This window comes from Pantherophis guttatus, chromosome 1 (genome assembly GCF_059756535.1).
Source record: "Pantherophis guttatus breed Tessera chromosome 1, ASM5975653v1, whole genome shotgun sequence".
Classification (NCBI taxonomy): domain Eukaryota; kingdom Metazoa; phylum Chordata; class Lepidosauria; order Squamata; family Colubridae; genus Pantherophis; species Pantherophis guttatus.
Window position 1 is genome coordinate 169019552 of NC_142063.1, and position 12720 is coordinate 169032271.

The window sequence follows — 12720 nt, forward strand, 5'->3', positions numbered from 1 at the left end:
TATATTTTCCTAAATAGGGGAGACAGATACTGTATCACCAATCTCTCTATATTCCATGAAAGTTTAATATAAAACTCTCATTTCTCCGGAGTGCATTGGCTTGTCCTTTACAATTATTCTGACTGATTTTTCTAGAGTTTTCTGGCAATTATTACTGACCTGGAAAAGCTAGATCTGATATCTCCCATGCATCTGGATTTAATAGAAAATTGCTTCCTGACCATTCACAGGAGAGACTTGGCAAAAAAGATTCAAAAGTACAAACTAGAAGGTAAGATTTGATAGGTCTTAACATTCAGGTTTAGTGGCTAATTCTCATAGTTTGCTGTCTTCACTAACAAAGAGAGTTCTGCATTCCCTGCCTACTGTAGTTGGAGAAATACTTGGGCAAAAATTGTACTGAACTCAGTGAGGCTTACTAATATGTAAACATACCTAGGAATGCTGCTAATAGAAAGTATATCTGAACAAGTTGTTGTTTCCAGAAATTTGAGTTTCATGGTTTTGAAATAATACGAAACCAATAATTTCATCTTGTCATCAACCTATTTAAGTCTTAGTTGAAAACGGTAATATTAGCAGTACAATAATATCTAAAAAATTTATTTCTCACGTAATGAGGATTTGGAGAGGGAGAATGCAGGAAAGAACTTGTTGGTCATGCCCCATCCTTGGAATTTTGGTTACCTATCTGAACAATCCTCCAGACAACAAGTAGAGTTTACTGTTCTAATATTCTGTGCCTTGATTTTTCCCTCATTCTAAATCTTGAGCATCCACAAACATATAGAACATGTACTACCTATCCTTCCAAGCATGGGCCTTTATAGTACAGCAGGTAATGAGGATATGTTAGAACAGTGATGGTTAACCTTTTTGGTGCCGAGTGCCCAAAGTGCATGCGTGTGCCAGTGGTGGGATGATCCCGGTTCTGTCCGGTTCTATAGAACCGGTAGTAAAACTGGCGGGAGGCTCTGCCCACCCGCCATGATGTCATATGGGTGAACTGCGCATGTGCAGAAACATGCACGAGCGAAGCGAGCGCACATGCATGCTCCCGCTGCGAACCGGTAGTAAAGGTAAGTGGAACCCATCCCTGGCACATGCGTGCGCGCATGCGGGTGAAGCTGGGCTGGGACGACGGCTGGCGTACCCACAGAGAGAGTTCTGTATGCCACCTGTGGCACATGTGCCATAGGTTCGCCATCAAGGTGTTAGAAGATTTCAAGTTTATTTATTCTCTCTGCTTCTCCTCACATACATGAGCAGCAATCAGTGTCTGTACAGGGCTACTAGCTTACCACATGCACAGCAGTGAAATAGTGAACAGCTTTGATGTAGAGAGTAAACACAAAACACAAAGGATGTTATGTATCTAGTCTTCCTCCTTCCCTATTTTTTAAAAGGCTGAAGATTTTGTAAAGAGTAAGTTTACGATTGACAAGTAAATTAAAAGAAGGAAAAAAAGAAACTAGCTTTATGGCTTTGTACTTTTCTTAATGCAGTTATTAAAAAATTGAGAGCCAGTTTGGTCTAGAGAGCAAGTTTGTTTTAATGGTTAAGGTGCTAGGCTAGAAAGCAAGGATTGTGAGTGCAAGTCCTGCCTTAAGCATGAAAGCCAACTTGAGCCAGTCACTCCCTCTCAGCCCAACTCACCTCATAGGGTTGTTATGGGGAAAATAAGAAGAGGAAAATATGTTGGATATGTTCACTTTCTTGAATTATTTGTAAAAATAATAAAAGCATAATCCCGTGTTGGCGAACCTATGGCACGCGTGCCGGAAGTGGCACACAGAGCCATGTCGCCCGGCACGCGTGGCATTGCCCATTCTTCTTCCGGGTTTTCAGGGCACGCATGCGGACCAGCCAGCTAGTCTGCTGGTTACTGGTGCGCATGCGTGTGCAACGATCAGCTGGCCTTAATGTCTTAGTGCGCGTGTGCACCGGCCATGCTGTCATTGCCCACATGCAGCCCCGGGACTCCGCCCGTTGCCAGCCAGGAGTGCTGCCTCCAGTCGCTCCCGTGCACCCGGCTGTCTGCCTGCCTCGTCACCGCCACCATGAGGAAAGGCCCCGAGGTTGCGCTGCCTGGAATCCACGTGGTCTGCCACAGTGGGAGGCTAGGTATGGCTGGCTGGATGCTGCCTGGAGCTGAGCTCGAGGCTGGCAGGAGGAAGAATGTTGCCTCTTAGCCGGCTCGAACTGTCTGCTGCCGCAGCCTGCCACCATCCCCTCTCCCCTGCCAGCTGCTCCTATCACTGCTAGGGAAGCGGCTGTGTGAGAACCGCTGCCGCCGAGGGGGCAGTGGTGGCAAGGATGGGCAGTGCAGGTCTTCCCTGTTTCCCCACCCAAGCAGACTTCTAGCATAGACCCAGGCCTCCAGAAGGAGGGAGGGAGGGAGGGAAGCCCCTGCCTGCTGCTCCTGCCACCGCCACCCCCTTGCCCCCAGCAAGAGCGGTTGTCATGCTGCCGCTTCTCCGGTAGCACCAGGAGCAACTGCCGGGGCAGAGAGGGCGGGAGCAGGCTGTGGTGGCAGGCCGTTCTCGCTGGGTAACAGACAGGCTGCTCCTGGAGCAGGCAGGAGAAGGAGAAGCCACCAGCGGGGAGGCAAGCTGCCCCAGGAAGACTGGAGGAGAGCGCAGCTCCTCACTCATGGAGATCCACCAGTGGGGAAATAGTCGCAGAAAGCGGTAAGAAATGTGCGAGCCAGAAAGCGGTCATGCTCCCTGGCAGGAGAGGGTTGCACGTTCACTCCAGCAAAGGTTTGTGCAACCCTCTCTGGCCAGGGAGCATGACCGCTTCCTGGTCAGCACACCTCTTACCGTGCCCACTTCCCAACCAGTAGATCTCCATGAGTGAGAAGCTGCGCTCACCTCCGGTCCTCCTGGGGAAACTCGCCTCCCAGCTGGAAGCTTCTCCTTCTCCTTGCTGCTCCAGGAGAAGCCTGAGACTCAGCTTTCCTTGGCAAAGCGCTTCATCATTGCAGCGCAGGGAACACGTGCGGAGCCGGGGGATCCGTGCACGTACTATCCCACCCTCCTCAGCCTCGGCCACGCCGCGAGGCTCAAACTCAAGTAGGAGAAGACGGAGGAAGAAGGGGGCGGGGAAAGTCTAAACGGCGGGGGAAGTCTAAAGTCTAAATAGGAGGCTGTCAGTCTCCCATGTCTGCGATGCCAGATCTCGCCTCCCGCCCGACCGAGAGACTCTGCTTTCCTTGGCAAAGCGCTTCATTATTGCAGGGCAGGGGACACGGGTGGCACCAGGGGATCCGTGCAGCTACTATCCCACCCCTCTTCAGCCTCGGTCACGCCGCGAGGCTCCAACTCAAGGAGAAGACGGAGGAAGAGGGGGGCGGGGGAAGTCTAAACGGCGGCTACCTCAGGCAAGCTGCAGCACTATTATGCAGGGCTCCGAGTGGTTGGAGAAGAGGCAGAAATAGCAGCCAGAGCTGGGCTTTCAGCAGGTAATCAATGCTGCCTCTGCCATGGGGAACTTTGGAGAGGGCGGGGGCAGGCTGTGTGAGCAGCCTGTCTCTTAGCTGGTGAGGCTACAGCCTGCCTTCGGCCTCTCTCTCCAAAGTTCCTCACGGACCGAGTCGGTCGGGCGGGAGGCGAGATCTGGCATCGCAGACATGGGAGACTGACAGCCTCCTATTTAGACTTTAGACTTCCCCCGCCGTTTAGACTTCCCCCGCCCCCTTCTTCCTCCGTCTTCTCCTACTTGAGTTTGAGCCTCGCGGCGTGGCCGAGGCTGAGGAGGGTGGGATAGTAGGTGCACGATCCCCTGGCGCCGCACGTGTTCCCTGCGCTGCAATGATGAAGCGCTTTGCCAAGGAAAGCTGAGTCTCAGGCTTCTCCTGGAGCAGCAAGGAGAAGGAGAAGCTTCCAGCGGGGAGGCGAGCTGCCCCAGGAGGACCGGAGGAGAATGCAGCTTCTCACTCATGGAGATCTACTGGTTGGGAAGTGGGCACGGTAAGAGGTGTGCTGACCAGGAAGCGGTCATGCTCCCTGGCCAGAGAGGGTTGCACAAACCTTTGCTGGAGTGAACGTGCAACCCTCTCCTACCAGGGAGCATGACCACTTCCTGGCTCGCGCATTTCTTACTGCTTTCCGCGACCATTTCCCCACCGGTGGATCTCCATGAGTGAGGAGTTGCGCTCTCCTCTAGTCCTCCTGGGGCAGTACAAGAACCGCTCTTGCTGGGGGCAAGGGGGAGGCGGTGACAGGAGCAGCAGGCCGGGGCTTCCCTCCAGAGGCCTAGGGCTACGCCAGAAGTCTTATCGGGCAGGGAGACAGGGAAGCCCCGGACTGCTCTCAAAATAACGACTTTCCAGGCCCAAAACGGGGCGGAGGGGTGCCCGAAGTGCATGTGCAGGGCACGCATGCGCAATGTGGGATGCATGCGCGGGGGGATCATGAGCGCATGCGCATGTGGGAGGGTTCGCATTGCATTATGGGTGCTGGCACGCACACGAGCTGTTGCGCGTGCACATACACACTTCCGGCACGCCATGAGAAAAAGGTTCACCATCACTGGCATAATCTTTCCATACGTGGAGGAAAACTGCCTGGCATTCTTTTCCAGGCATTATTTTTGCTCTGTCCACCTAACAATTCACATGGTTGCTTAAATACTGCAACTAGGAGAACCAGGATTGCAGTTATTGAATGAAGCATAATGTGGTGACTCACTTAATGCTCAACAACCAAGATTCTGATCCCAATTGTGGTTGTAAATCAAGGTCTATCTGTATTTCTTCTACTTTTATCCTCTTACAGACTATTAAATGCATTGATTTATGCCTATGAAATGTTGACTCTTAGCACCTACATAGATTGATTTAACAACTCCCAGAATTCTGATATCAAGAACTTTTTCTTCTAAATACTAGAAAAATAAACATTCCTTGATGCAAACAGTAGGATTTCCTTCTTAGGGAAAACACTGGAATCAACTACCCATATTTCCCCAAAAATAAGACCGGGTCTTATTTTCTTTTTGTTATTAAGGTGTTATTTTATTAATAAGGTGTTATTTTTTCCCCACATATGGGAGACCCACTTCTTCTGATTGCTTGTGGCGGAAAAGGAGGCTACACGGTGTGCCAGTGCCACAAGGCAGGAGAAATGGAGCTGCTCCATGTGTCCTGCACTGGCTTACCTCAGGCCCCTGCAGCCAGGCCACCCACGCCCCGACACATGGCTTGTCTTGCAGCGGCAGCTCCAGCAGCCCTGTCCAGCAGGACCCCGCGTGGCTGCCAGCCCACTTCATCTGCTTCCTCACAGCCACAACAGAGGAGGCTGAGTGACGCAACGATGCCGCGGCAATGAGCTGAGGCAGGGGGATGGACCTGCCCCACACGCCCTGCAATGGCTTACCTCAGGGCTCCTGCAGTCAGGCCATCCATGCTCCTACACCTGCCTCGCCTTGCAGCCACAACACCAACACACTGCTTGGCCTCCTGCTCTGTTCCGGCCGCAAGCAAGCAGAAGTGGGCTTGTGGCCATGTGGACTCCTGCATATGGCTCCTGGTGTTGCCACCGCGAGGCATGGATGGCCTGGCTGTGGGGGCCGTGGGGTAAGCTGATGCGGGGCGCATGGGACAGCTCCACCACCACCACCCTTGCCTCGTAGCCGCAGCACTGCGAACAACCAGATGGAATAGGTGGGCAGCTGGCCAGCTGTGCAGGCTCTTAAGTAGGGCTGATTTTGGGGGTGGGGCTTATATTAGGTGCACGCATAAAAAACATGCTAGGGCTTATTTTCAGGGAAACAGTATGTAGTGATGGAATTTTAAATAAAACTATATTCAGCATGTTGAATAGAATTGAGCAGGACAGTTGTTTTACAGAATAACCATTGTTGATGTAATTTCTGAGATCTCTCTTCCATTTTGGGTTCTAGCGCACTTTCCAACTATGAATGCAAACACTCTTCAGATGTCCTTACCAAAGTTATCTCTAGCTGACCCTCCAGAGGTAAGTGCAGTATAATGCAGTACAATTAAATGGTGGTAGTTTCCTCAATTTTGGGAGAAAAGAATTTTCTGAAGTATGCAGAGCCAAGAAGCTGTAAAAAGCTTGTCTTAACTACTGGGAACTGATGAGATGGCAGTGTGTGGTCCTTTCTAAGTGGACTTGGCAAGATCTAGCTTATCTGTATTCTAGTCAAAATCTGACTCTGAGTCAAGATTATTTGCAAATTGCAGCCATTAATGATCTAAAAGGAGAAGTTTATTGCATGGGATTGATCATTTTCTAATATTAGCTGTGGCCTCAGTGGGTTGGCCTAAAACTCCCGGCAGTCATCTGTGCATTCTTCTTTTCAGCATCAAAAGACCTATGTAGATGAGATTAGCAGGGAACTCTTTCCCCCCTTTGTATTTTTTTGTATAGTCTATTAGAGAAGTTTTAAGCAAACAACTATTTTAAAAGGGGGAGCAGGTATTTAAACCAAATTAAGATTCCCATCATTATCTTAGTTTTTTGATACAGTGTTTTTTTTGTTGTTGTTGTTGTTTTTATTTTTTTATTTGATTTATATGCCGCCTTTCTCCGAAGACTCAGGGCGGCTTACAATGTGCTCAGCAATAGCCTTCATCCTTTTGTATATTTATACAAAGTCAGCTTATTGCCCCCACAAACTGGGTCCTCATTTCACCTACCTTAGAAAGGATGGAAGGCTGAGTCAACCTTGAGCCTTGGCGAGATTCGAACCCTGCAGTAATTGCAGGCAGCTGGTCTTAATAAGCTTAGTTTTGAACTTTGTCCATCTGACCAGGAGAAACCACGGGGGTGGAAAACCTGCTCAATGACGAGTTAAGGAGCATTTCAAGTTTTTTGTTAAATGGCTAGTTCAGGTCGTCACAGTGGCGTCATGTGGCATATCAGGACTTTTTTCCCCTTTACTAAACCAAGCATAGATGTTGCCAGCGCGTGACACATCCGGCCTACAGGCCAGGAGTTTGACAGGCCTGGGCTAGTTTGAGAATGCCTTTACCTGCTAGGACAGCTATTTTAATAAGTGACACCTCCCCCTTACCAATAGTAACCACATTTGGGTGATCTCCCAAACTTCTGGAATTTTGTATCTGGAACTCTCAGAATTCCATATACACCCACTGGACTTGAAAGATGGAGGATTCTTGGGCTGTGCAAAATCAGGCAGTCCTTTGGGATGCAAGACATCCTTCCATTCTCAGCTGCCTCTCCAAAAGCTTGCTTCATGCCATACTGAAAACAAAAACTCTTTAAGAAGAGTGACCAGGACAGGTGTTGGAATGCCCCAGAGTAGCATTTTCTTCTTTTTCAGACTGTATTTGTGGCATGCTTTTAGTTACCATAGTAAAAAAAAAAAAATTGCCATTGCAAGATGGGCAGCTATATAAATCGGTATGGTTGCTAAATCAGTCAACCAATTATCTGAAAACTCTGGTGGTACTTGGTGAGATTAAATTTGTGAATTTGACTCAGACCAAATCCCCAAAAGTTTTGGATTGATCAATACAATCCAGTGTACTAATTTTTGTTAAATGTATATAACCTATTTCTACTCTCCCATGTTTTATAAAGAATCATAACAAATGTGTCTGAAATGCTGTATGAACCTAGCACCTTATCCCTATGGAGAGTGTGTGGGTTTACCTCCTTTCCACCAGCCATTCACTGAGTCAGTAACTACCGTAGTTCTGTGCTGCTTGGTTTTCTTTTTCAGCTAATGGCAATTTTGTGTGTTGTTTGTTTTTATGGAAAAGAGGATGGGTAGAAACCATGCAGTAGAAGCACCTGCTTCATGGAGGAAAGCTTAACTCGGATATAAAGAGAGTTGCAAAGATCAGTGAATTGAACCATAAGAACAAGGATCATGAATTCAGAGCAGTCAGACTCTGTTTATATCTGTCCTAATGGGAGGGTGCCAGATGTTTGCAGAAGCAGATTCTTATTTCTGAATTACTTTTCCTCAGTCAGAAACCCTGCTTCAAGTGCAGGCCAGATAATATCACCGTTACAAAAGAGCAAGCAGATATGTATATACTGTATCCTCCATAGTGAAATATGCTGCAGGATAAGGAATAAAAAATGATCCACCAGATTAGAGGAAGGTCTATTCAGTCTAGCCTTCTATTTCTAACCTGATTAGTCAAATGTTTCAAGTAGCTTATGAAGGCTGTACAAAACTGATATTAAGAAATACTACATGATAACTGCGAAAAGGACTGATTTGTTTTTAGAGCTATTAGCCATTGATTGATTTACTCTGAATAGATTTGTGTACTCATATTTGAAAGCCAAAATTATTAAGCAGTTTATATTTTAGATCTTTTTTTCCTAATGACCTGTCTAGAATATGCTTTTTCTGCTATCACAAACAGGCAAATATATAAGTTTTCCAACAGAAACAAAAAGTGATTTGATATTTAATGTTTACAGCCCGTGAAAAGGGAAAGAGTAATGAATGGAGCCTGTGCTGTCCAGGGTAAGCCCTGTTATATCTTTATAGCCATTTTGTCCCTGACTACTTGGGAATAATACATCTTGCATTTTGTGTTTTTTGAATATTTGTAAAAAAAAAAAAATAACTATGTAAAATGTTTTTTTTTCTCAAAACCAGCACTCTCTCCCCATCTCTTTTTTTGATAAATTCTTATTATTCCAATTACACATTCATCAGAGTACCTTTTTCTAGTATGTGCTCAATGTGGTTTAAAGACCTCATTTAAGAGCCATAAGTCATGAATTCCCTTTCAATCACTCATGCCTTTCTGGGTATTTTATTTTCATCTGACGCTACAGTTGGCAAGATAGTTTGGCTAGTTAAAATGCTGTGATCCTAAAGCTTTGCTGCTAACCTACTGTCCTTTAAATATGTGAACTTTGATTTCTGTTCCTATTTAGCATGGCCAATAGATACTGGTATGAAAAACATTGTATTTAGCACTTATGCAGACTGACAGTTTGGAGAGGATTGTTAATTTATATAAACTTGCATGAATTTTCACTAGCTTTCATATTCTGAAGAAAGTAAGCAGACTGCAACTAACGGGCATTTTTATTATATCTACAGCAGAACAGATTCACATATCTATTCCAGAAACACAAGTACAGGTATTGTACAAAATTATGATAAACAGTACATATCTTTTTGTTTAGTATGGAAGCATTTTAGGAATTAAGAGTGATATAGCATTAGGAAATAACTGATTGCACTTTCAGTTTCTGCCTTCTTTGGTCTGTTACACTGAAGTTGTATTTCCCTTGCCTTTTTAAACAATGGAATGCATTGCAAGCATGTTCCCCACTATGAAGAGGGAAAATGAAAACAAACTGGAATGCAAAATAGAATACAGTTAGCAGCAGCAAACACAGAAGAATGAGAAAGCTAATTATAAGAAATCCAGCCTCAAGTTCCTCTATACTGGCTACTGCAATTGGCTTCTTGTTTGCATCAGTCTGTGAATATTTGGTGGCTAGAGGCCAATCTATAACCCTTCATTCCAAGTTTGCATACACTTCATACCATACTTGGGTGTGGCCTGTGGACTTCTCAAATTACTCAGTGAGAAAATTTGACTCAAATCACTCTGAATTGAATTGACAGCTGGGGAAGAAAAAGTCAACCCTTCCTCATATCTTGCTATTTCTACAAGCAGTAATTAAGCTTTAGAGTGAAAAAATAGTGGTGGGCCAGAAGTGGTCAGCAGTTGAAGAAAGTGAATAAAGAGCTGAGGTCCATCACATTGAGAGGACAAAGGTTGAAGAAAACTATCCTGGGACAGAAGTTCATTGGAGAAAAATTCTGCAACTCTGAGCTGTCCCATCAACAGAAAAGTTCCTTCCTTGACAATTTTCTTGTTGTTCTGGAGAACCTTCCAAATTTCCGGAACAAATTTTCAAAACAATAATTGGGAGAATCAGTGAACATTTCTTCCTGTTTTTATCCGGGTCAGGATCCCATGAGCAGAATACTGCTTAAAGAGTCAAAGACTGATAATCATGTGTGTCTGTATTCATAGATACATATTTACCCACACAGAAAAGTATGTGTCTGTTTGTACACATAACATGTCTAGGTACTGTATTTATCAGTATAGAATTGATCCCAGTAGAGTTACATAAAGGAAGCAGTCAGCGCAGAACACCTTGGTTCAAGGTAAAATGTTAGAATTGTGCAGTGCTTCAAATTCAAAGGCAGAAAATTGTTTTTTGGGTGAGTGTGAACAATGTGTAAGTACCTACTTGCAACTTCTTGGCTGTCATTGCATCTTTTCTCAGTCTGCTCACTACAGCTGCAGTGTAATTCTGTAAAAAGCTACCCATGCCCCTGGTGTCTTTTTCGCCTTTGAATCTGAAGTATTGCACAGTTCTCCAGAATGTAATGCTTCTCCCAAGGCCCATGTTTTAGAAAGGACTCTGAGAAGCCATTAGTCCTTATTGTTTTCTGCCACACAAAAGCAAAACTAATTAGACAATGCAAAGTAGACAGAAAGTGCTGTGATGATGATTTAGAGTAAAAGGCTTCATTCGTGGTGTTGTTTTTGCAGGGCTGTAACAAGTACAGAATGCAAAGCAAACCTTTAGGAGTCTGCCTGATTATTGACTGCATTGGCAATGATGCAGGTAAGTGCAATGGAAATCAAATTGCTCCTTCCTGCCAGACATTAATTGCTACACTACATTCATTTGGTCACTTCGGTATGCATAATATGTAGACCATATGAGAAACTTTGAGAAAGCCAAATTAATGATAAAGGTACAAATTAGGGACATTGATTATAAGAATGATCTCATCAGTTTTCCTGAATTTTATTGCCAAATGTTAGATGGTTGTAGCCCTCAATTATGGGTATTTACACAATCTTGCACTGAGTAATAAGGGCTTTTCCTGAGCCTGTTGTAATGATTTTCTTTCTGCACTATTGATGTGTAGATTTCATGAGTCTCCTTATCTTCAAAGAGTTTTTCCTTGTAGTTCTAAAAATTCATGCCTATGTATTTCCATAGTGTCCTTAATATGATATTCCAAGATACAGTTTGTTCTCCCCAATTATTATAAACATGGGAAGATACTTCTTTAAAAAAAATCTGAACTTCACACAATATAAATTACAATATCACAAAACAAAATGTAATTTATTTTATTTATTTTTATCCTGCCTTTATTATTTTTATAAAGACAGCGAGCATACCTAATATTCTTTTCTTTTCTCCTCCTATTTTCTTTACAACACAACCCTTGAGGTGGGTTGAGCTGAGAGAAAATGACTGGCCCAAAGTCACCCAGCTGGTTTTCATGCCTAAGAGAACTAGAACTCACAGTCTCCTGGTTTTTAAGCCTGGGGCTTTAACCATTAGACCAAACTGGCTCTCATATAATGCATGGAAATTGCAATCTTCCCTCTCAAAAAATGTGTAGAGGTACTCTAAGGAAAAAGCAGAATATAAAGTAAGAAAATGTAATATGAACAAGTTAAGGTGTAATCAAGGGCAGTGCAAGAGATAGTAAGCCCGCAGGATAGAACAATATCGAGAATATATATGGGGAAGGTGATGAAATAAATTTAGCAAGTGACTACTGCTAAAAATGTCTGCCAGTTTGTCTGCCATTTACAGGGAGGCCAATAAATATTAACTGGATCTTAAAACAAAATCAGCCTTCCTCAGCCTGGACTCTAACCTACTGACTGGCCTGGTATTCTTGCTCTCTTGCTTCTTTCTCTGTAGGTTTGTTGACGAAAACCTTTAAATCACTACATTTTGAAGTTCACTGTCGATTATTTCTGAATATGGATGCAATGATGCGTGATTTGTATGAAGCAGCAAGGCTAAGAGCTCACAAAGATGCAGATTGTTTTGTTTGTGTGCTAATCAGTCGAGGGAACCATCAACATATATTCTGCACAGACCATATTGTTCCAGGATTTCAACTGGAAAGGCTGAAGGATTTCTTTACTGGTGAGAAGTGCCCTGATCTCTTAGGAAAACCAAAACTCTTTTTTATCCAAAACTATGTTGAGCCCCAAAATTGGCAAGGAAATGCCAGCCTGACAGAGGCAGATGGAGATCTATGCACAATCCCACAAGTAGCAGACATTTTCTGGAGCCACTGCACCTTGGATGCCTCTGTATTGGAGAGATCCCCATGCTCATCATCCTATTATCTTTCCACTTTGGCTGGCCTTCTGATGGATCCTCAGAAGAGGTAGGTGTTTATGTCAGATACTAGCCATGCAGGAGCAATGCTGTTGTTTGGGAGAATGGAAAATAGATAGGAATATGAAAACAGCATTCTGACAATGCTTGGTTTACAGCAATAAGGTAACATTGATATTGGTTCCTGCAGAAAGAGTGAGTGACAGAAGTGAGACAATTTTGACATGGGTCAAAAGTATGCTATAGAAATGTAGTGGTTTCCCTGTAACTGAGCAATGTCCTCCATATACATTTCTTTATAAAAGGGAACTGAAGGGCTTCTGATGGTTAGGCTTGGAACCAATGCTTGCCATAAACACGTAAGGCCTCTATTCCAGACAAGTGATAGAAACACTGATACAAACACAACTTTATTGTCCCATGGCTGGGAGCAGGGAAAATGTCTTGAATAATTCCTCAATAAATGTTACCCTGTTAAGCCCTCCAGGTAATATAAGGAGTGGCCCAAAACACAAAGCTTCAAGTTCTCCTAAACATATTTATGTGGAAGTAAAATTGCTTGCAAGGAAGT

The 12720-nt window shown here is 44.5% G+C and overlaps 1 protein-coding gene across 1 annotated transcript in view; it reads left to right on the forward strand.

Moving 5' to 3' along the window:
- Positions 1–12720, forward strand: part of LOC117673283 (uncharacterized) — a 60158-nt gene that overhangs the window by 9228 nt on the left and 38210 nt on the right. Inside the window, exons 4-9 of the mRNA XM_087886597.1 lie at positions 136–271; positions 5905–5978; positions 8430–8475; positions 9064–9104; positions 10541–10616; positions 11721–12198. Coding sequence (XP_087742723.1) covers positions 136–271; positions 5905–5978; positions 8430–8475; positions 9064–9104; positions 10541–10616; positions 11721–12198 — 851 coding nt within the window. The remainder of the gene's footprint in view (positions 1–135; positions 272–5904; positions 5979–8429; positions 8476–9063; positions 9105–10540; positions 10617–11720; positions 12199–12720) is intronic.